This window comes from Astatotilapia calliptera, chromosome 3 (genome assembly GCF_964374335.1).
Source record: "Astatotilapia calliptera chromosome 3, fAstCal68.1, whole genome shotgun sequence".
Lineage (NCBI taxonomy): Eukaryota > Metazoa > Chordata > Actinopteri > Cichliformes > Cichlidae > Astatotilapia > Astatotilapia calliptera.
Window position 1 is genome coordinate 68,223,261 of NC_137424.1, and position 23,937 is coordinate 68,247,197.

At 41.4% G+C, this 23,937-nt stretch overlaps 1 protein-coding gene and 1 long non-coding RNA gene across 2 annotated transcripts in view; both read left to right on the forward strand.

The window, feature by feature from the left end:
- The window catches only part of LOC145425702 (uncharacterized), a 260,683-nt gene that overhangs the window by 18,410 nt on the left and 218,336 nt on the right, over positions 1-23,937 (forward strand). The window lies entirely within an intron of this gene.
- Positions 1-23,937, forward strand: part of LOC113017799 (beta-1,4 N-acetylgalactosaminyltransferase 2-like) — a 33,691-nt gene that overhangs the window by 5,463 nt on the left and 4,291 nt on the right. The window contains 3 exon segments of the mRNA XM_080298924.1: positions 9,902-9,928; positions 9,931-9,999; positions 10,219-10,305. Coding sequence (XP_080155050.1) covers positions 9,902-9,928; positions 9,931-9,999; positions 10,219-10,305 — 183 coding nt within the window.

Genomic DNA, 23,937 nt, shown 5'->3' on the forward strand with positions numbered 1-23,937 from the left:
CTCTTTGTTTCAATGTTTTTTGTTCCTATGTCCCCGATAGAAGGGTCAACATTGTACAGAAAATGCTAATATTTATATAATTATTTTGGATGAAACATTGAAGAGTGGAAGAAGTAAAAACTGGGTGTAAAGTAAACTATATGACGAACGTGACATTGATACACTCATCCATACCAATACAGCATCTACAGCAATTACATTGGGATATCATTCAAACTGGAGAAGTTTATTTGAATGGTAACAAAGAGAGGGAAGGTGGGGGATTGCACTTGTTGATCTGTGGGACCAACCCCCGAATACAGGAAGTTTGATCATATGAGGATTACCTCAGTGCAGAGCTTGGATGGATGTTGGATATCTCTTGTTCAGTGTCCTTGAAATATGACTGGGTTTAGTTTAGTGGCCTGGACTGTAAGACTCAAGCTTCTGAGTTCAATTTCTCTAGCCACACCTGATAGCCAGGGCTTTGCCCATGGGGGCTAGCTGGCCTCAGCCCGAAAAAGCTACAGTGGGAGGCAAAAGTTTGGGCAACCTTGTTAATAGTCATTATTTTCCTGTATAAATCACTGGTTGCTACAATAAAAGTCATGTCAGTTAAATGACATTCAGTTAAATATATCATATAGGAGACACGCACAGTGATAAGTGAAATGAAGTTTATTGGATTTACAGAAAGTATATATCTATATCTATATATCAATATCTATATATCAATATCTATCTCTCTATATCTATATCTATATATCTATCTCTATATCTATCTCTCTATATCTATATCTATCTCTCTATATCTATATCTATCTATCTGTCACGGCTGGCGGAGTGAGCCGTGTGGAGTGGAGGAAAAGGAGGACCCAAAATGCAGCAAACTGATGATACGAGTAACGTTTATTTACAAAGTGGTGGTGGCAAAAACAGGCAACGAAGCATGAGACAAACTAAAGGAAACCTAAACTGGGAGAAACTAAAGAGCAAACCTGAAATCTTAACGAAACGGACAGTGGAGCAGAGAGACGCAGACTAAGGAACAGGATACCAAGAAACACAGACGAGCCGACAACAAACACAGACCGACACCCACTATATATACACACACACAAGGTAATCGGGTAATCGCACACAGGAGGGAGGAACAGCTGATCTGAATACACATGATGACTGGAGGACACAAGCTGAACACAATGACAACAGACACAGACCTTCAGAATAGAACAGGAAATCTAGGACCCGAACCGGACACCAGGGGGAGGACACAGAATAACTAGAACAGAGGAAAATAATCACAAAACACAAAACGCTATGTATATATATATATATATATATATATATATATATATATATATATATATATAGTATATATATATATATGTATATATATATATATATATATATATATATATATATATATGTATATGTATATATATGTGTGTGTATGTATATATATATATATATATATATATATATATATATATATATATATATATATATATATATATATATATATATATATATATATATATATATATATATATATATGTGTGTGTGTATGTATATATATATATATATATATATATATATATCCTATATGATATATTTAACTGACATTTTTTATTGTAACAACCAACGATTTATACAGGAAAATGATGATGACTATTAACAAGGTTGCCCAAACTTTTGCATCCTATTGTACATGGGTCCATCCACTTATAATAATGGAATGCATTTATATAGCACTCACTCTCTCACATTCGCACACTGGTACAGACAAACCACAGTTGTAACCTGGGGGCAGACTAACAGAAGCCATCTGGCCAGCGTTGGTAAACGGCAGGTTAAAGTGTCTTGCCCAAGTACACAACGACCAGGACAGAGAGAGCTGGGGGATTGAACCGGCAACTTTTCAGTTACAGATGAGCTTCCCAACCACCTGAACCATGGTGGCCCACTACCTATGGGGGGAGTATACTTGAATCCTCCACCCTCCACCAGGTTTTCTTTCCAGACTTTGAGATCCAGTGGATCAGAAGTTGCTTCTCTCTGCCTTTCGGTTGGGGAAAAGGTCCTGACTATCATTTGTCTGTGTCAGGGCTGGACTGGGACAAAAGAATTGCCCCGGGCATTTTGACTATAGATCGGCCCACCAGGTATTATAGGAAAAGCTATAAAAAATTTGAATGAAAACAAACGCTGTTGTGACAGTGATGTAAACTCATACATGCCAACCCTTCTGATTTTTCCGAGAGAGAATCCCGAATTTCAGTGCCCCCTCCTAAAAATCTCCCGGGGCGACCATCAACGTTCCCTCTAAGCTGCGCGTGTGCGCAATTGCGCACTGCTGGCATGGTCTCTGCGCACAAAAAATCTGCGTTGCGCACAAAAAAATCTATCATGAAATTAAATTAAAATTAAAACTTTAACAATTCTGTTTTGCAGTGTTAGTCAGTGAGTGACTGGCTGCTCCCGTATGGGATTAAAACGATGCCACCTTATCCCATACTCCAGTCAATCACGTGATTTACATTCGTATATACGGAGCTAATCAACATCGTTGACAGGCTATGACAGCGTCCTTATGTGCCGACACCGGTGTTTTTGCTGGAAAAGCGGTGTGGCTGATGTGGAGTGAAGCCGTGTTAATGACAACGTGTACAACCATTGGAGATGTGAGCAGGACAGACGGAACAACTGAAGGAAAAAGTGTGGACTTTATACCAGTTTTTAAATTGTGTTGATAGGCCACGTAAAACCAGAGTTATGATAAAAATATATGCAATGTTTGGTTTTCTTCCTGAATACTATCGTTGTTTACATAGCTGGACTGGCCATTGGGCCATTTGCCCGATGGGCCGATGGTGATTTTTCGTCTTTATGGGCCGATGATTTTTTTTTATAACGGTATAAACAATGAGAGGTGGTGACACACCTTTGGGCTGAGAGTTATTTTTACACATCGGCCAGCTGGATGCTGGCCGATGTGTAAAAATAACTCACTTGTTTGGTGGTGGCTATGGCGGAGCTTACACAGAGGCCAGCAGGTGAATGAGGGAAAAGGGAAGCAGGAGGAGGAGAGACCCGAGGCAGCCGCCGGTTCGAGTCTCAGGTGAACTGAACTTCAGGTAAGAAGTTATGACCTGCAGTCTATCTGGGTCAGATATAAACTGAGTCTAGGTGGAGTTTATTTTCATTGTGCTGACTTTTTACTGTCAATTACAATAACTCATACTGCGTACTAGCTAGCATGACGAAGTTTCTATACAGCTGGGTGGGTGCTATGTTCGTGAACTTTATTCATAAGGTTAGTTAGTAGAGTTGCCAATCATCCCGTAATCAGAGAAAATATATTGTGTTTCGTATTGAGCTGAAAAGGAACACAGTTTGTCCCGTACTTCAGCTACAATGGAAAAAGACACAAAGCTGGAGATTTTCCTGTGTCTTTGCTGCACAGTTGCCTCTTCTTCTCTCATTCTCACCCCCTACTTCAATCATGAAACTGATCAATGATCAGCTGATCGGCTTTTCTCTCGTGTTTGTTTATCGCCCACTTTGTGCCAGAAAGAGGAAACCAGCGGATGTCACGCTAAACAACAGCAGCACATTTAAGCTTGATCAGCTGTTGTTAGAATTTATTTAATATTAATTTCCAGTATCAGCTGATGTTTGCTGGAGCCACAGCTGTAAAAGCTGCTGGTCACGATATCAGTTTGGATATCAGGTGAGAGGGAAACATGAAGAGCTGAATAGGTGATGGAGAAACAGGTTTACCTTTTAGGTCACATGAATGAGTTGAAGGGAAGTTATGAACTGTTTCTGACAAATAACACCAGGATCCTTTTTTACGTGGCTGACAGCTGGTAACTGTGCAGGGGCGGATCTAGCAAAGTTTTTTCAATCATTTCTAAACAGAAGTGTTACATGGACGAAAATTTACGCCAGCATCAGGTTATATTTAGACAGCAAGGAGCAGACGGTGACGTAATTCTGAAGGCTAGACTGTCCAATTTCACAGTCGCTCATTTCCAGGTCTACCTGGCAGTCGGGGGACCCGGCCCACTTAGATCGCGAAGGCAGGGTCCTCAGGTGGACACAGCCTCTGAATTTGGACTCCCCTGTTGTTTCTGGTGTTACAGATTCAAATATTGGGGATGGATACAAGAGGAAAAATCCCAAAGAACAACACTGGTCCGGCCGGGTTGAGTCAAACAATGATTTTAATGATCACACGAGTGGGAGATGGACACCGTACGCAGACAGCCTCAGATCTCGCCTCAAAAACCACATTTCCATAGTTTTATGAAATCAGGGTATTAGAACGCCCCTTCATGCGTAAAACAGGTGCAATACAATCAATGTTGACAGTTTATTTAACACAGAAAAGAACATTCGCTCCTTCCCGAGGACAGACACTGACTCCCACCTGTCTCCTGGAGCCAACTGTCCCCCTGCGGAGACACAACATTGCAACTACAAGGATTTCCAAATTGATTAAGGTGATCAGTGTGTAATGCTCTGAATCAAGTATGTAATATTAAATGAATATTGTTTAATCAACTGCCACTACTTAAAACATAACAAAAGCTATAACTGAATACAGAATCACCAAGAATAACATGATATCAGTGTTGTGTAAGCGCGTGCAGCCTTCTATGCTCAAAGCCTTTCCCCTCCATAGATCAGCCAGACATTCGCGCTGACTGTAGCTTTTAACCCTTATTAACTTGAGCACAACTCTATAATGAGCAACAAACTGCAATATGTGTGAGATGATCATGGTTACACCTGCAATGAAAGATCATATGATTATTCTGGTACCTGTAAAGAAAAGATTAACCTAAGGTTATAACAATCACTGTAATGTAAAGGTTAATGTAAGGTCAAAAGCTTCAATAAATGTTTAATGCAAAGCTGATTATATGATTCTGATGAACTAATAATGCAGATACTAAAATAACAGAAAAACATCCCCTTTTCATCCCACACTGGCCGATAAATAAACTTTAATTTTAAAATTAAAGAATCATGTGCTAACGGCTGTCTAAATGACTTGGGTAAAGTTTGTAGCATGCATGTTTGTTGTTTTTGTCTGCTTCCACTTGTCTTTGCACTAGGATGATGTCGGCGTAAATGTGCAGTCATATTCGTTGTGTTCCCACTAGTGCTGCCAGCGTTAATCTCATTGAAATGACGTTAAAGCCACAACACGGCAAATCTCCATTAACGAGCTACCGCGGATCGCCCCGTGCGTAGGACTGGATGACCAACGCGTTAACGAGCTAACTGGGCTAACACACTAGTTCCAACCAATGTAATTGAGCATTGCGTGGCACATCCAACATACTGTTTTACTTTACTTTAGTCCATGACGCGCTTACCTTCAGGGTCATACGTCACATGAAGACCAAAATAGTTCCAAACGCCAGATCTGAATGAGAGTGGGGGAGGTTCAATTTGCCAAGTTGCAACGACAGCTTAACATCTGTCTCTCTAGCTTGCCCTGCGCTCAGTGAATCTGTGTTCAACTACTCCGCCTAGGCTGCATTGTTGAGCGCAGATCCACTGAGCGCTCAACACAGACAGCATTGTCAGAAGGAAAGTTGATAAAATAAATTAAAAATTTTGTATTGTTCAATAAATATGTGTACCGAACGGTTCAATATTGATATGAGTATCATTGCACCCCTAATATATATATATATATATATATATATATATATATATATATATATATATATATATATATATATATATATATATATAATATATATATTCAGATAATTACTTATTAAAAGTGAGACATTTTAAATGAAAATAAGAAAGACAAGTATTTCTTTGTGCGCCCCTTTCCCTGTTAATGCCCTAACTGGCCCCCTGGTAAAACTTTGCTAGACCCGCCCCTGCACAGTTACCAGCTGTCAGCTATGTAAAAAAAGGATCCTGGGGTTATTTGTCTCTCAGAAACAGGTCATAACTTCCCTTCAACTCATTAATGTAACCTAAAAGGTAAACCTGTTTCTCCATCACCTGTTCAGCTGTGATGATTCAGTAAGGACATCTCGTGGTTTCATCTTCATGTTTCCCTCTCACCAGATAACCATACCGATATCATGACCAGCAGCTTTTACAAACATCAGCTGATACTAGAAAGTAATATTAGATACATTCTAACAACAGCTGATCAAACGTGCTGCTATTTATTAACGCGACATCCGCTGGTTTCCTCTTTCTGGCGCAAAGTGGGTGATAAACAAACAAGAGAGAAAAGCCGATCAGCTGATCATTGATCAGTTTCATGATTGAAGTAGGAACAGGAGAGGGAGGGGAGAGAATGAGAGAAGAAGAGGCAGCTGTGCAGCGTAAAGATGCATAATAAATCCAGCTTTGTGTCTTTTTCCATTGTAGCTGAAGTCCGGGACATACTGTGTTCCTTTTCAGCTCAATACGAAACACGTAATATTTTCTCTGATTACGGGACAATTGGCAACTCTACTAACTAACCTTGTGAATAAAATAAAGTTCACTATCAGTAACATCATAGCACCCACCCAGCTGTATAGAAACTCCATCATGCTAGCTAGCACGCAGTATAAGTTATTGTAACTGACGGTAAAAAGTCAGAACAACGAAAATAAACTCCACCTAAACTTGGTTTATATTTGACCCAGATAGACTGCAGGTCATAACTTCTTACCTGCAGTTTAGTTCACCTGACACTCAGACCGGGGCAGCCGCCTCGGGTCTCTCCTTCTCCCTCCCTTTCGCTCATTCACTTGCTGGCCTCTGTGAAAGCTCCGCCGTAGAAACCACTACCAAACAACTGAGTTATTTTTACACATCGGCCAGTATCTGGCCAATCCACCAGCTATCATTGTTTATACTGTTACAAAAACAAACAAACAAACAAACAAAAATAAAAATGAAAAATCACCATCGCCTCACTGGGCAAATGCCAGGTATGCCCAAAGGCCAGTCCAGCTATGGTCTGTGTGCCAAATAACACTTCAGAGTGCTCAGCCTAATTGGGTGGAGTGCTGGGAATTGCGCCACCTGATGATCAGTTGTGGCAGAAAATTCTGGACAGACCTGGTGAGGGTATGCTGGGGGCAGGGGCCATGAAGAGAGAGAGAGAGAGAGTATTGTATGCAAACGGCTATAAACAGCCATCATAATTCGTCATACAACGAGAACAGGACAAATCAACAATTGACAATGACTAATAAATATTAAAATCTGTAACATAATGCATTGTTTGGAGTTTAGTCTGTTACTGTTACTATTTTCACCATTTCTTCTTGGAGCAACTGTAACACACATAATTTCCTTAGGGAGTAATAAAGTATTCTGATTCTGATTGTTTCAGGATGACCTGCCATTATCCAATGACACATCTGCTTATCTGTATCTTTTGCTCGTTTCGCCGCCTTGCCTTTTCTATTTTTTTCTAAACTGAGCAACTGATGGCTTTGAACATTTCTTGTCCATCTTCCTGGTTTTAATTTTGCACTCCAGTATGAACACAACTTGAGGATCGCCACAACTTAACCTAATAGACCTGCATCACAAATTCACTTTGTCTAAGGTGTATTTCTGGGATTTCACACAACCGAGGACTCAGATTGTGAGGACATAATGGGCTTGGATTTACATCATTATGAATGAAATGTGCTCTATTTGGAAGCAGCCGCCCCCCTCCCCTTTCAATGGGTTGTGTGTGAGACTTTAAATCATCAAACTGTAAATTATAAATTTTAAATTGTTATTGATCCCTTTACCCCGAGTCCTAAAGTGTATATTTATTTTCTTACTCTTCTTATATTTATTGTTTGTTTACTTGCACTGCTGTAACTGGAGCCTCGTCTCTCTATATACTGGACTGTATGTAGCGGAGATGACAATAAAGTTTACTTTGACTTCAGGGCTCTCGCACTCACTTTTCACGTATAGAATTTTGAAAAAACATAGTTTCAAATTATAAGTCTGCAGCCCCGCCCTTTCCTCCCTGTGTTGCAAGCAGCAGGTGCACCTTGCAAACGGAGGGCGCCCCTACTCTCAGCAAATGTGCGATAGAAACCAATCGGTGTCTATGCCATCTCCAGTATGCGCTGGCTGATGTCAGGGCAGCATGAGTATGAGCAATTCTATTTTTTTGCCGATGCCCGTGATGCCGCCCCTCACCACGATGTTGCCCCGGGCAACCGCCCGTGTCACCCGTATCAAAAACCGCTACTGCGTCGACCGTTGTTTACAGCGCAGTCGGCCACAGTTTTTTTCTTTTACTTACTTCCGAAAAGAAAACGTCATTTATGCTATCCAATAGGCTACTGAACAAATTTAAACTTTCTAAAATCATGCAAAATTGCAAAATGCTTAGCTGTATCACTAATAAAACCTCTGTAACTTTGCTCTGCTTCACTTTAGCAGAATCAGGTAATGTTCAAATGTTAATGACTTTCTTTTGTTTTTGAATATTTATAAGGTTATCTGCTATAAAATCCCAGGCCAGGAAAATCGCCTTCATCTTTTTCTGTGTTTTTGACACAAAGGCATCTGCTGTGATGCTTACACCTTTGATTAAGTCTTGCAAGTGTCAGCTTTCTTTTTATAGATATAAAAATATGGAAATGTACTGATAGTTGATCAGAATTATAATATTTCTGACTGAGGCAAAATTTCAGCGATTAAAATCGAATCGAATCAAATTGTGGATTGAAACTATTCAGGACCTTGTGAATCGGAATCTAATCAATTCTAGATATCAGTGACGATACCCAGCCCTAAACATGACTCAAGTGCGGGACCCAGGCAAAACAAAGCAGAGTAATCAGTTAAAACCTTAATTCAATCTGGAGATATTTACAAATAATTTAAACTGTGGCAAGTGACTAATTCGACTTGAACAAACACAAAACAAGAGTGATCTTTTGCATGGGCAAGAGTCTTGACTAAACACAAAGATCAGATTAACTTGAGTGAGTCCTGTCAGTAGCACATTAAGCTAGCCAATATTACTTTTTTTTTTAGATAACATCTGTGTAAAATAAAAATTGTAATCTCAAAAGACTGATAAAAGTTAGAAGACAAAGACATATACATGTATTCCTTTTCTTACAAGGTATCTTGACACCTTTTAAAAAATCCTACCCTGCAAAACTTTTTTTTTTTTTTTTTTTTTACACCTGCTAAGTTATAATGGTTTTCCCTTTAACTTGCCTCCATAGCTCCATACAATTTCAGAAATTTTGTCCCCTCAATCAGCGTAGTATTGGTGGTTTTACATGAATCTTATTTAGTAAAGTTCAGGACTTCATATTCTTGTTGTCAGTTATCAGTAACTAATGTATTTTGGCTGGGCAGCATGGAAGCATGGTAGTTAACACTGTTGCATCACAGCAAGAAGGTCCTAAATTCATCTCCACCATCTACTGTATTTTTGTGCGGAGTTTGCATGTTCTCTCTGTGTTTTCACTGGTTCTCTTGTATACTCTGGCTTCCTCCCAGAATCCAAACACATGCAGTTAATGAAGTTAGGTTAACTGGTGATTCTAAACTGCCTGTGAATGTGAGTGCCAATAGATGTCTATGTATGTATATGTATATATATTTATGTATATGTATGTGTTAGGCCTACGACGGAGTGGCGACCCACCCTGTTCTCCCAATAAGGATAAGCACAAGAGAATGGATGGGTGAATAATTTAATTAGGAAAACCACTTTCCTAATTAGTCAGAATAAATTACTCTGAATTAAAGACTACTCCTGTTATATTATAAGTCCTTTCAGAGAAATTACCAGCAGTATTATATTACTGTGAATAATATATAATTTGTCACATCTATTGGCACTTAGCCATAACCAATTAAACTTCATTTTAAAGCTAATGTAAAGTTGTTTGGTTTGAATTCACAGGTTCTGGAGAGACAAAACTGACTATTGAGTCCTCAATGACCTGCTGGCCAAAGTGTCCTATACCAGCACCATCTACCATATAAACACTGGAGACCTTGGTATGTGTCAAAAATGTGAAGAGCTATAACCCCCATTTTTAAATGACAATTGAATTTGCAAAATGTCGTGTGCATTTTACATTAGCATTAATGTATGAGTCCTGTGTGTTATATTTAAAATAACTGAAATAATGAGTCCTGAATTGCTTCTTTGTTATTTTTCTTCAAACAAGAGTCCCGCTTGTTCTGAACCTAAACAAATGTTATTTTTGTGTTCAGTCACTTTCCAGTTTGAAAACTATGAAGCCGTGTTTCCCATTACCATCCAGCAGCCTCATGTACCAGTCCTGTATGACATGGGAACAGGTAGAAGTGTACTCTTTATCAGGGGTCAAAAGCCAAGTCCATCCATCCATCCATCCATCTTCATCTGCTTTATCCGAGGCCGGGTCGCGGGGGCAGCAGCCTAAGCAAGCACCTTTTTTTGCTCCTCCTTGAATCGCTACCTTATCATGGTGGAGGGGTTTGTGTGTCCCAGGGATCCCAGGGGCTATGTTGGCTGGGGGCTTTTGCCCCCAGGTAGGGTCTCCCATGGCAAATTGGTCCTGGGTGAGGGACCAGACAAAGAGCGATTCAGAAGACCCTTATGAAAAGGATATCGAGGGAACAGTTTACCCTGCCCGGGATAGGGTTACCGGGGCCCCGCCCTGGAGCCAGGCCCGGGGAGGGTGCCCGAGGGCGAGCATCTGGTGGCCGGGCCTTAGTCCATGGGGCCCGGCCGGGCACAGTCCGAAGAGGAGACATGGGCCCATCCTCCCGCAGGCCCACCACCCGCAGGAGGCGCCATAGGGGTCGGGTGCATTGTGTGCCAAGTCCATATTCATTTAAATGCTTCTTTATTATTTGCATCTTGTTTATCATTGCATACAATTAAGAACATTAGCTATGTTGAGGCAGAATCACTGTCTCCTTCCATCATTGTCATTTTCTCATTAACTTACACTAGTGGACCCCCCCCCCAAAAAACAAACAAACAAACAAACAAACACTATACTCTCAAAACTCTTCTTCATTCCTAGTTGTTTCCACCTGAAACACTTTGCTTAGTTAAGAACTAGTAACTGATTAGTTAGAAATATCAGCCTAAAGATGTAGGAAATCCACAAGAATATAATAATTATGTCACAATGTTTGAAACGGACTCACGTGCAGACCAGGTATCCTTGGCAAAGAGAAAGTGCGTTTATTTACAGTGAGACACCAGGTGAGGATATATATACAGTGCAGCGGGGGAAAGGGTCCGGGGCTCCAGGGTCCAGGGAGAAACAGGGATTAATCCAATACACGCTCCCAGTGGGTTCCAAACACACACTCACTCGGGTCCAGGGCAGACCTATATACACACAGAGAAAGAAGTCCAGGTTAGGGATAGTCTCAAACTCACAGATACTGATTCAGATACAGGTTCAGGTTCAGGTTATGGTTCAGAGGGACTGACGCTGATGGCTCAACGATCCAGCGAAGGATGACACAGGTCCTTCATCATAAATAGTGCTCCAAATCAGCTGGGATTGGCTGCAGGTGTGACTGTGAGCACAGGTGCGTGGACCAGGGGTGGAAGCCCGTAATGAGCACTGCCCCAGCAGAGGAGAGAGAGTGCAAAGGAAAAACAAACAAAACATCTTGCCAAACACAGAGTCAGCCACTGAGGCACAGGGACCATGACAGTACCCCCCCTCAACGGGAGCCTCCCGGCGACCCACCAGGCGACCCACCAGGCTTACCCGGATGTGAACGGTGGAATTCCCGCAGCATCCGCTTATCCAAAATGGCCGCTCGCGGGACCCAAGAACGCTCCTCCATGCCATACCCCTGCCAATCCACTAGGTATTGAACACCACTCCCCCGGCAACGTGAGTCCATGATGCGGGTGCGAGTAGGCGGGCAAGCCATCCACAATCCGGGCAGGAGGCGGGGGCCTGGAAGGAGGGCACAGAGCGATAGGTTTGTAGCGTAAACGTATTCGATGGAACGTTAAGGACAATTTCCTACAGAGCAAAACAAGACACGAGTAGGCAAAGTTCTTCTTCATGTTTCTCGTGCACGGGAGAGAACCGGACAAACGCCGTTCCTTCGCTTGACCCCAGTCGCTCTCGTCCGCTCCCCCGTAACACTGCTCTTTTAGTGAGGTTACATGAATATACATAGGTTCATTAACATATGATGTCTACATACAAACAAAGAGTACCTTGCCTGTGTGTGTGGTCAGAGTGTGACCCCATAAATGACTTCCTGCTGGTCTGGAAGTCCAGCAGTTCATCTAAACAAAAGGCACTTAGACTAAAACAGATAGATACATAATAATGTGTGGCACCCACAGGCAATGCCGCCCACAGTGCAGGTAGCAGGAAGAATGGAGGCAGGAACGGTCCTTCCATCTGAGGCTGAGAATTGACGGGACAGGGCGTCTGCTTTGATATTTCGGGATCCAGGTCCAGTGATCCAGTGAAAAACAGGGCCCACCTTGCTTGTCGGGCGTTGAGTCTTTTGGCAGATTGCAGGTAGGCCAGGTTTTTATGGTTAGTCTAAACGACAAAGAGTTGAGCCGTGCCCTCTAACCAGTGCCGCCACTCCTCCAAAGCGAGTTTTATTGCCAGCAGCTCTCGGTCTCCAACGTCGTAGTTTCGTTCCGCTGGGGATAGCTGGTGGGAGAAGAAAGCACATGGATGAAGTTTACCTGTCTGTTGCTGTGACAGCACGGCCCCCACACCTGAGTTAGAGGGGTCGACCTCGACCAATTCAATTCAATTCAATTCAATTCAATTTTATTTATATAGCGCCAAATCACAACAAAAGTCGCCTCAAGGCGCTTCATAGATACAGAGAAAAACACAACAATCATATGACCCCCTATGAGCAAGCACTTTGGCGAGAGTGGGAAGGAAAAACTCCCTTTTAACAGGAAGAAACCTCCGGCAGAACCAGGCTCAGGGAGGGGCGGCCATCTGCTGCAACCGGTTGGGGTGAGAGAAGGAAGACAGGATAAAGACATGCTGTGGAAGAGAGACAGAGGTTAATAACAGATATGATTCAATGCAGAGAGGTCTATTAACACATAGTGAGTGAGAAAGGTGACTGGAAAGGAAAAACTCAATGCATCATGGGAATCCCCTGGCAGCCTACATCTATTGCAGCATAACTGAGGGAGGATTCAGGGTCACCTGGTCCAGCCCTAACTATATGCTTTAGCAAAAAGGAAAGTTTGAAGCCTAATCTTAAAAGTAGAGATAGTGTCTGTCTCCCGAATCTAAACTGGAAGCTGGTTCCACAGAAGAGGGGCCTGAAAACTGAAGGCTCTCCCTCCCATTCTACTTTTAAATACTCTAGGAACAACAAGTAGGCCTGCAGAGCGAGAGCGAAGCGCTCTAATAGGGTGATATGGTACTACAAGGTCATTAAGATAAGATGGGGCCTGATTATTTAAGACCTTGTATGTGAGGAGCAGGATTTTGAATTCAATTCTGGATTTAACAGAAGCCAATGAAGGGAAGCCAAAACAGGAGAAATATGCTCTGTCTTTCTAGTCCCTGTCAGGACTCTTGCTGCAGCATTTTGGATTAGTTGAAGGCTTTTCAGCGAGTTTTTTGGACATCCTGATAATAATGAATTACAGTAGTCCAGCCTGGAAGTAATAAATGCATGAACTAGTTTTTCAGCGTCACTCTGAGACAGGATATTTCTAATTTTAGAGATGTTGCGCAAATGGAAGAAAGCAGTCTTACATATTTGTTTAATATGTGCGTTGAAGGACATGTCCTAGTCAAAAATGACTCCAAGGTTCCTCACCGCGTTACTGGAAGCCAAGGTAATGCCATCCAGAGTAAGAATCTGGTTAGATACCATATTTCTAATATTTTCAGGGCCAAGTACAATAACCTCAGTTTTATCTGAATTAAGAAGCAGAAAGTTAGCGGCCATCCAGGTCTTTATGTCTTTAAGACATTCCTGCAGTTTAACTAATTGGTGTGTGTCATCTGGCTTCATGGACAGATAGAGCTGGGTGTCATCAGCATAGCAGTGAAAATGTATGCTATGTCTTCTAATGATACTGCCTAAGGGAAGCATGTATAATGTAAACAGAATTGGTCCCAGCACTGAACCATGTGGAACTCCATAATTAACCTCAGTGTGTGAAGAGGACTCTCCATTTACATGCACAAATTGGAGTCTATTAGATAGATATGATACAAACCACTGCAGCGCAGTACCTGTAATACCTACAGCATGTTCTAATCGCTCTAATAGGATATTATGGTCAACAGTATCGAACGCTGCACTGAGGTCTAGCAGGACAAGCACAGAGATGAGTCCACTGTCAGAGGCCATAAGAAGATCATTTGTAACCTTCACTAAAGCTGTTTCTGTGCTGTGATGAGCTCTGAAACCTGACTGAAACTCTTCAAATAAACCATTCCTCTGCAGATGATCTGTTAGCTGTTTGACAACTACTCTTTCAAGGATTTTTGATATGAAAGGAAGGTTGGAGATTGGCCTATAATTAGCTAAGACTGCTGGGTCTAGAGATGGCTTTTTGAGTAAAGGTTTAACTACAGCCAGCTTGAAGGCCTGTGGTACATAGCCGATTATTAGAGATAGGTTGATCATATTTAAGATTGAAGAATTAATTAATGGCAGGACTTCTTTGAGCAGTTTTGTAGGAATGGGGTCTAAAAGACACGTTGATGGTTTGGAGGAAGTAATTATTGAAGTTAACTCAGAAAGATCAATTGAAGAAAAAGAGTCTAACTTAACATCAATGGTACTAAGAGTAGCTCTAGATATTATTACATCTGTGGCAAATGGCAAGGCAAGGCAAATTTATTTGTATAGCACAATTCAACAACAAGGTGATTCAAAGTGCTTTACAGAGACATTAGAAACAAAAACAAATAAAAAGCATGATTTAAAATTGATTAAAACAAGCAAACAAACAAACTAACTAAACACACACATTCACATTCACACCTGTTCGCGCGATCTGAACCCTTATCATAAGGGGAGCTACCAGTCCTTCTGTGGACGAGCTAATTTCTATTTTAAATTCCCTGAATTTAAAATACTCTCTAGACCCAGTCTAGACCCAGCTGGGGAGCTACCTAGAGCTCTAAACCCACTTAACAAACAAACAAACAAAACAGTATATAAAATCAGTAGTTAATGTAAGTTTTGAAATTTAAGCTTAAAAGTGTGGATTTGGTGCTTTATTCAAATGCAACTGAGAATAGGTGAGTCTTCAACCTGGATTTAAATAAACTGAGTGTTTCAGCTGATCTGAGGCTTTCTGGGAGTTTGTTCCAGATATAAGGAGCATAAAAGCTGAATGCAGCTTCTCCGTGTCTGGTTCTGACTCTGGGAACTGATAAAAGACCTGATCCAGATGACCTGAGGGATCTGGAAGGTTCATACTGGGTCAGGAGGTCACTGATGTATTTTGGTCCTAAACCATTCAGAGCTTTATAGACCAGCATTAGAACTTTAAAGTCTATCCTCTGACGGAAGGGCAGCCAGTGTAAAGACCTCAGAGCTGGACTGATGTGGTCCACTTTTTTGGTCTTAGTGAGGACTCTTAGTGAGGACTCGAGCAGCAGATTATTGGTAATTTTTTCTCTAATGATAAAAATTTTATTTGTGAAGAAGTTCATGAAGTCATTACTAGTTAACGTTAAAGGGATGGTTGGCTCAAAAGAGCTCTGACTTTTTGTCAGCCTGGCTACAGTGCTGAAGAAAAACCTGGGGTTGTTCTCATTTACTTCAATCAGTGATGAATAGTAAGATGTTCTGGCTTTGCGGAGGGCTTTCTTATAAAGCAGCAAACTATTTCTCCAGGCTAAATGATGATCCTCTAGATTTGTGACACGCCATTTCCTCTCCAGATTACGAGTCATCTGCTTTAGGGTACGTGTTTGAGAATTATACCACGGAGTCAGGTACTTCTGATTTGAGGACTTAGTTTTCACAGGAGCTACAGTATCCAGAGTCGTACGTAGTGAGGAGGTGAAATTATTAACAAGATAATCGACCTCTGTTGGGGTAGCGTTCAGATAGCTGCTCTGCTCTGTGTTGGAACAGGGCATTGGAGATGATAACAGAGGGTGGATTATATTCTTAAACTTAGTTACAGTGCTTTCAGAAAGACATCTACTTTGATAAAGTCTACTCTTCACCGCTGTGTAATCAATTATTGTAAAAGTAAATGTTATCAGGAAATGATCAGACAGGAGAGGGTTTTCAGGAAACACTGTTAAATGTTCAGTTTCTATGCCATATGTTAAAACAAGATCTAGAGCAGGGGTGCTCAATCCCAGTCCTCGAGAGCTACTGTCCTGCAGCTTTTAGATGCATCCTTGTTCCGACACAGCTGAATCAAATGAATGGCTTGTTATCAGGCCTTTTCCAAACTTGATGGCATGCTGAAGAGGTAATCAAACATTTGATTCAGCTGTGTTGGAGTAGGGATGCATCTAAAAGCTGCAGGACAGTAGCTCTCGAGGACTGGGATTGAGCACCCCTGATCTAGAGTGTGATTAAAGTGGTGGGTGGGTTCTTTTACATTTTGAGAGAAACCAATTGAATCTAATAACAGATTAAATGCCATGTTGAGGCTGTTATTTTTTGCATCTACATGGATGTTAAAATCACCGACAATAATTATTTTATCTGAGCTCAGAACTAAATTAGATATAAAGTCTGAGAAATCAGACAGAAACTCTGTGTAAGGCCCAGGTGGACGATAGATGATAACAAGTAAGACTGGTTTCTGAGTTTCACAGCTGGGGTGGACAATGTTAAGCATCAGGCTTTCAAATGAATTGAAAGTCTGTCTTGGTCTTTCATTAATTAATAGGCTGGTGTGAAAAATTGCTGCCACACCGCCCCCTCGGCCTGTGCTTCGAGATTTCTGGTTGTTAGAATGACTCGGGGGTGTTGATTCATTTAAACTAACATAATCATCCTGCTGCAACCAGGTTTCTGTAAGGCAGAGTAAATCAATTTGTTGATCAATTATTAAGTCATGTACTAACAGAGACTTGGAGGAGAGAGACCTAATATTTAATAATCCACATTTCACTGTTTTACTGTTTGGTTCAGATGTGAATACTGTATTGTTCTTTCTTTGTAATTGTTTATGTTTAAGTTGTTTGTTGCTGGTTTTTAGTTTGTTTTTTGTCTTTTTGGAAGCTGACACAGTCTCTATGGAGATGGGTTTTTGGGGGGGTAGCAGGAGGAGAGAAGCTGCAGAGAGGCGTGTAAGACTGCAACTCTGCTTCCTGGTCCCAACTCTGGATAGTCATATTTTGGGGGGTTTAATAAATTTGTCCATATTTCTAGAAATGAGAGCTGCTCCATCCAAAGTGGGATGGATGCTGTCTCTCCTAACAAGACCAGGTTTCCTCCAGAAGGTTTGCCAATTATCTATGAAGCCCACATAGTTTCTGGGACACCACTCAGACAGCCAGCAATTTAAGGAGAACATGTGGCTAAACATGTCACTCCTGGGGCCTGTTCTTCGTACCTCGCTAAGTAAGTTAGCTGGATTTGATTGTTGACGATTTCGCGTGATCTTGGATCGATCGCGGCCACGCAGGTATGTCCGCTTCATTTATACGAAAGCAACAGCGATATTCCACCACTGTTTCACCATAAATAAATAACATCAATGTAACTAAAGATAATGCAGCACTTGATCCTTTTATTGATGTCACACAGATACATACAGGTCATTTCCTAAAAAAGGGAAATGTACTATTAACATTCTATTACATGTATGTGATTATTACAGATGTAATTCATATTTCAGAGTAGTAATTGTAAATTACTTCGTGTAATCAAGATGAGAGACCACGGCTATAAAAGCGAAGGTGGATTTGGGAAGTCTGTCGCAGCCATGTCCTGTCCGTTTACGCGAGCCACCCATTGCGGAAGGTGCAAGATTGATAAGGAGAGTCCTCAGAATCGAGCGTATATTGCGGGATAGACAGGATCCTTTAGCTCAGCGCGACAGTGTGCTCATTGAGAGATATCGATATTCCCGTGAGGGTATTATTCACTTAACCAACTTGTTGACGAGGGGGTGCAGGACCACCACCTGTCGTTTTTTTTGCTCTGCCCTTTTCTTGGTTGCTGTTATGAACAAACAAACAGATTATTTCAGGGTCTCTTTCCAAGAGACGAAAAGCAATATAAGTGATAAATATTACCATTCTGTAGAATATTCTTATATTTCACTTTTACTTGTTCCCATGTTCTAGTGGGTCCTGTTGTGGCTCTAATGTGAAAGGGGATATAATATAACATATTTTAATATAATGTAATATAATATTGGATAATATAGTGTAATATAATAAATCTATAAATAAATAATAAAGTGACTGAATAGTGGTATTGTCATGCGCTTTGGGTGCCTTGAAAAGCGCTATATAAACCCACTCCATTATTATTGTTATTATTAAATTACTTACGAGTTTAATTTGTCAGCAACTTTCTGCCAGCCCTCTCTCCTTGCTTTTGCAGCCTTTGCAGTGTTCCCTTGCGTTTTAATTAAACTCTGAAACTCCTGAAATCCCGCACTCAAGAGTTCTTGCTCTGCTGCCGGAAAATACCGAGTGCGCCCCTTCGACATTTTCGCCGACCAATCAGCGGGTTGCCGATCAATGTTTCTACTATCGATGCGTAGCCCCTTTTACGACACCCAGTGATGTCACATTACTGCGTCCAGCTGTACTAATCGTCAACAACAGGTGTGTTCGGGGAACCGGATTAGCGAGCTCACGGTTAGCGCGATGGTTTGGTCTTGGATGTGTCATTTGATCTTGGATGTAGTAAGCAACGTATGAAGAACGGGCCCCTGGTCTGATTGGGGAGGGGACCAGAGAAAACTACAGAGTCCGACATTGTTTTGGCAAAGTTGCACACCGATTCAATATTGATTTTAGTGATTTCCGATTGGCGTAACCGGCTGTCATTACTGCCGACGTGAATTATGATCTTACTGAATTTACGTTTACCCTTAGCCAGCAGTTTTAAATTTCCTTCAATGTCGCCTGCTCTGGCCCCTGGAAGACAATTGACTATGGTTGCCGGTGTCTCTAGCTTCACATGTCTGAGAACAGAATCGCCAATTACCAGAGTTTGACCCCCAGCAGGTGTGTCGCCGAGTGGGGAAAAACGGTTAGACACATGAATGGTGGTGTACCTGGGGCTTCTGTTTAGGACTATGCTTCCTCCTCACCGTGACCCAGCCGCCCTCTTTCCCCAGCTGCTTGGGATCTGCCGGGGAACAGCTAGCGGGGCCTATGCTACGAATGAAGGGTGCGAAGCCAAGTCTCCAATTCAGTAATCCTGGCCTCCAGCTGCAAATATGCTACATTTGTTACAGATATCATTACTGCTAAAGGAGGCCGAGGAGTAACTAAACATCTGACCCAATGAGTAAGAAAGTGCAGGAGGGACAGGTGAAGTAGCCATGGTGCTAATGAGTCGAGTTTCTTAAAATGACTAGTCCCAGTAACAAAGGCGCTTGTCGACTTAGAAATTGAGGGAAACTCACAACAGACCTGGCAGAACATCATGTTATTTAGCTCGTCATATTCCAGCCACATAAATTATTTTGTCCATGAAATCAAAAAAGCTGTGCTTTCCTTTTGCCTCATAGTCTGAGTTGTCATAACTTTTCCGATTTGTGGTAAGCTTTTCTTTGGCTGCCCCTTCTTCACCCTGACCTGTCTTGTTTGGCTCTGCAGAACTAAAATACCTGTGTAAATCCATCTGCTTTTACACACATACTTACATAACGATCAGCAAGTCTCTGCACGATCAACCTCTATCACATTTAAGCTTGCTGCAGGAGATTTCACTTGTCATGTTTGATAGTAAGCTAACGATTGATAAGAAGATGCCAAAGGAATTGGTGCGCAATTAATCTGTGACTTACCAATCAGTGCTGCCACTCTCTATACACAGTTAACATATTTCCAATGTAACATACGAAATAAAAAAAACCCTCACTATAGGGTTTGACAAAGTCTTTCAGTTACAATGTTCCTATTACATATTATTATTATTATTATTATTATTATTATTATTATTATTATTATTATAATTAATAAAAAGAATCTGTTTATTGTATAAGATTAAAATAAAATGATAAACTTTAAGGGAAATGTTTACTGAGGTTATAAATCAAGTGAGCATAAGGGTAATGTTTTGAGACTTTATTACCAGTGTTGGGAAGGTTACTTTTAAAAAGTATTCCCACTACAGTTTACAGAATACATGCTCCAAAATGTATTTTGTAACGTATTCTGTTACATTACTCAATGAGAGCAACGTATTTTGAATACTTTGGATTATATTAATATATTATCAAGCTTTTTACAACTACATGAATGAACTATTGCTGTGTGATTTCTAATTTTTAATGAAGGATACTCACCATACCAACACCAACTAGATTTTTAAATCTTAATATAAAATGAGTAACACTAGGGTGGGCATTAGGTAAGGCTGCACTTTTTGCTGCCTTCTCGTATAGAAAACTATTTTGCGCATGTATAAAACAGGTCTGCGGCTCCAAACTGTAGTTAAGGGACATCCGGCTAATACATTTGGTTCTGTGTCTGGCTCATTACCGAAAAATAGCTTTACTTTGTTGTATGGGTCAACTTTGCTAGCGAGAGACAAAGAGAGGCGTTGAAAGGCTGCTCAAACGGAACCTACTGTTTCGTAGGAAAACATGAACACAGTGTACAGTCTAGTCTTAACAGCTTACTTACAACTGGGCTCGTCAGTCACTCATTTTGGCTGCAGTGGTAAATATTATATTTACATGCTTGCATCTCCCGTTTCTGGTCATTGACAACTCGTACTTTTCGACTCTCCTTTTTCTCTCTCCCTTGCGCTCACAGACACATAACGGGTATGGCAGTCCATTCTCCCGGCAGACTACACTGCCCATGAGGCGACATTCTTTAGGGCTATGCCTGTAACACTCTGCCTGTTGCCTTCATATTAAATCATTTCTAATGCAATGGAATAATGCAAACTAAAACTACATAATAATTTCACAATCTTTAATTAGGGGTATAACATGGCATAAGATAATATAATAATCTCACAGTGCCCACAACTTAATATTTTGTTGCACAACCTTTTGAGGCAATCCCTGCAATCAAACAATTCCTGTAACTGTCAATGAGACTTCTGCACCTCTCAGCAGGTATTTTGGCCCACTCCTCATGAGCAAACTGCTCCAGTATTTTCTGGTTTAAAAGGTGCCTTTTGCAGACTACATGTTTCAGCTCCTTCCAAAGATCCTCAATGGGATTGAGGTCAGCGCTCACAGAAGACCACTTTAAAATAGTCCACTGTTTTCCTCTTAGCCATGGGTGTTTTTAGCTGTGTGTTTTGGGTCATTGTCCTGTTGACCTGCGACTGAGACCAAGCTTCCTGACACTGGCCAGCACATTTCTCTCTAGAATCCCTTTTTTTTTTTTTTTTTTTTTTTTTTTAAGTGACATCAGAAAAAGCAGCATGTGACATCACGTGATGGCGGAGCTTCAGTTCATCCTTTGTCATTTTTTTTTTTTTTTTTTTTAATAGGACAGGGGGAGAGAAAGAAAGAAAACCAAAGGGGAGAAGAGACGGTGAGAAGGGGGGGAAGAGAGAAAAGAACAAACAACAAAAAAAAAACTCCTGGGTCACCTGTATGGAGAAAAAAAAAACAAACAAACAGAGGAGACAGCAAACAACAAAGAGCAACATAATAATAGAAAAAAAAAGCACCATCACAATAAACTACCTAGTCATAAATATCAATAGTTACTAAATAATAGACGATATTGTTCAGCACACAAGATAGACAGCGCACAGTGTGCTTTGAGGCAGCAGCCAAGAAAGCTGTAGTCCGCGTCTGTGAATACCCATCTGTACACCTGTGTGCATACCTGTGTGGATCAGCATGCTTGCATTCCAAAGGTTTCTCCATGTAATGATCTGTTAGGGAGTGTGGGGAGCCACAGCCCTGTCCTTTATGGTATCAAGCGGGTATGGAGGAGATCAAAACTCCAGACATCCAGAGGCCCCCAGAATACAAGAGACCAGGGAAGACCCACAGAGGGGCAGCTGCGCCACTGTCCCAGTAAGAGCTAAGGAGAGTCCCAGATGAGGGCTCATTCAGCAGCTGCGGAGCAGAAGCCAGGGGGAGTTGCAGTTGCCTGTGGGCTCCGCCGGCAGCCAGCTGTGCCTGAGTGACCGAGCCCCAGGCCGAGAGGCTGGGGGCACCCCACCTCTCTAGAATCCCTTAATAGTCTTGAGATTTCATTATACCCTGCACAGATTCAAGACACCCTGTGCCAGATGCAGCAAAACAGCCCCAGAACATAACCGAGCCTCCCCCATGTTTCACAGTTGGGACAGTGTTCTTTTGTTGATATGCTTCTTTTTTCCATCTGTGAACATAGAGCTGATGTGCCTTGGCAAAAAGTTCAATTTTGGTCTCATCTGTCCACAGGGCATTCTCCCAGAAGATTTGTAGCTTGTCAACATGTAGTTTGGCATACTCCAGTCTGGCTTTTTTATGATTTGTTTTCATCATTGGTGTCCTCCTTGGTCGTCTCCCATGTAGCCCACTTTGTCTCAAAAAGTGACGAATGGTGCACTGATGTTTCTTGCGCATGAAGTTCAGCTTGGATGTCTTTAGAAGTCTTCCTGGGCTTTTTTGTTACCATTTGGATTATCCGTCTCTTTGATCTGTCATCAATTTTCTCCTGCGGCCACGTCCAGGGAGGTTGGCTACAGTCCCATGGATCTTAAATTTCTGAATAACATGTGCACCTGTAGTCACAGGAACATCCAGCTGCTCAGAGATGGTCTTATATCATTTACCTTTAACATGCTTATGATTATCTTTCTAATCTCCTGAGACAAATCTTTCTTTTGCTTCCTCTGGTCCATGTTGAGTGTGGTACACAACATGTCACAAAACAACACAGTGATTACCTGGAGTCCTATATATAGGCCTACTGACTGATTACAAGATTATAGACACCTGTGATGCTGATTAGTGGACACACCTTGGATTAACATGCCCCTTTGGTCACATTATTTCCATTCTTTTCTAGGGGTACCATCATTTTTGTCCAGGCCTGTTTCATGCATTTATTTTTTAAGTAATTCACTTGAAGCATGGTTGTGTCACGGCTGGGGCAGCGGTTGTGTCACGGCTGGGGCAGCAGTCGTGTGGTTGAATGAATGAGGATCCAAGATGCAGATGGCAGTGGAGATGTGAGTGGAGCTTGATTTACAGTGAAAATAACAAAGGTGAGGACAGAACTGAACATAAACCTAAACTGGGAAAAACTAACAAACAAACCTGAAAACATAAGGACACCGGGAGATATGCAGAGATGGCAGATGAAGAAGGCTGGGCAGAGAGACGCGGAGAAACACTGAATTAACACGGAGTCACACAGAGGATTTACTGAGAAGCACAGACGATGCAACGAGGAACACAGGCAGACACACACTATAAATACACAGAAGGTAATGAGGGAATGGCACACAGGAGGGGAATACAGCTGAACCTAGTTCACCAGACGAGACACAAACCTTCAAAGTAAAACAGGAAACAAACAGTCTGTTTTACAACACAAACACAGGGACACGAACAGAGCAGAGAGGACAGACACAGGTAAGGCTGATAAAACACTAAACTCCAGGTTCAACCCTAAACTAATACAAAATCACAATTAACACAAAACACATGATGAAATCCAAAGGAAACAAAACGCTGGGTCAAAATGACCAAGGCTCATGACAGGTTTAAAAGCAGGGTTTGACTGTCATTGTTTAATATTTATAGATTTTTTATTTATTATTACTTTTGTCAGATTAAAGTTATTTCTTTGACCATTGTGAGTTTTTTGATTGACCAAAGGTTAC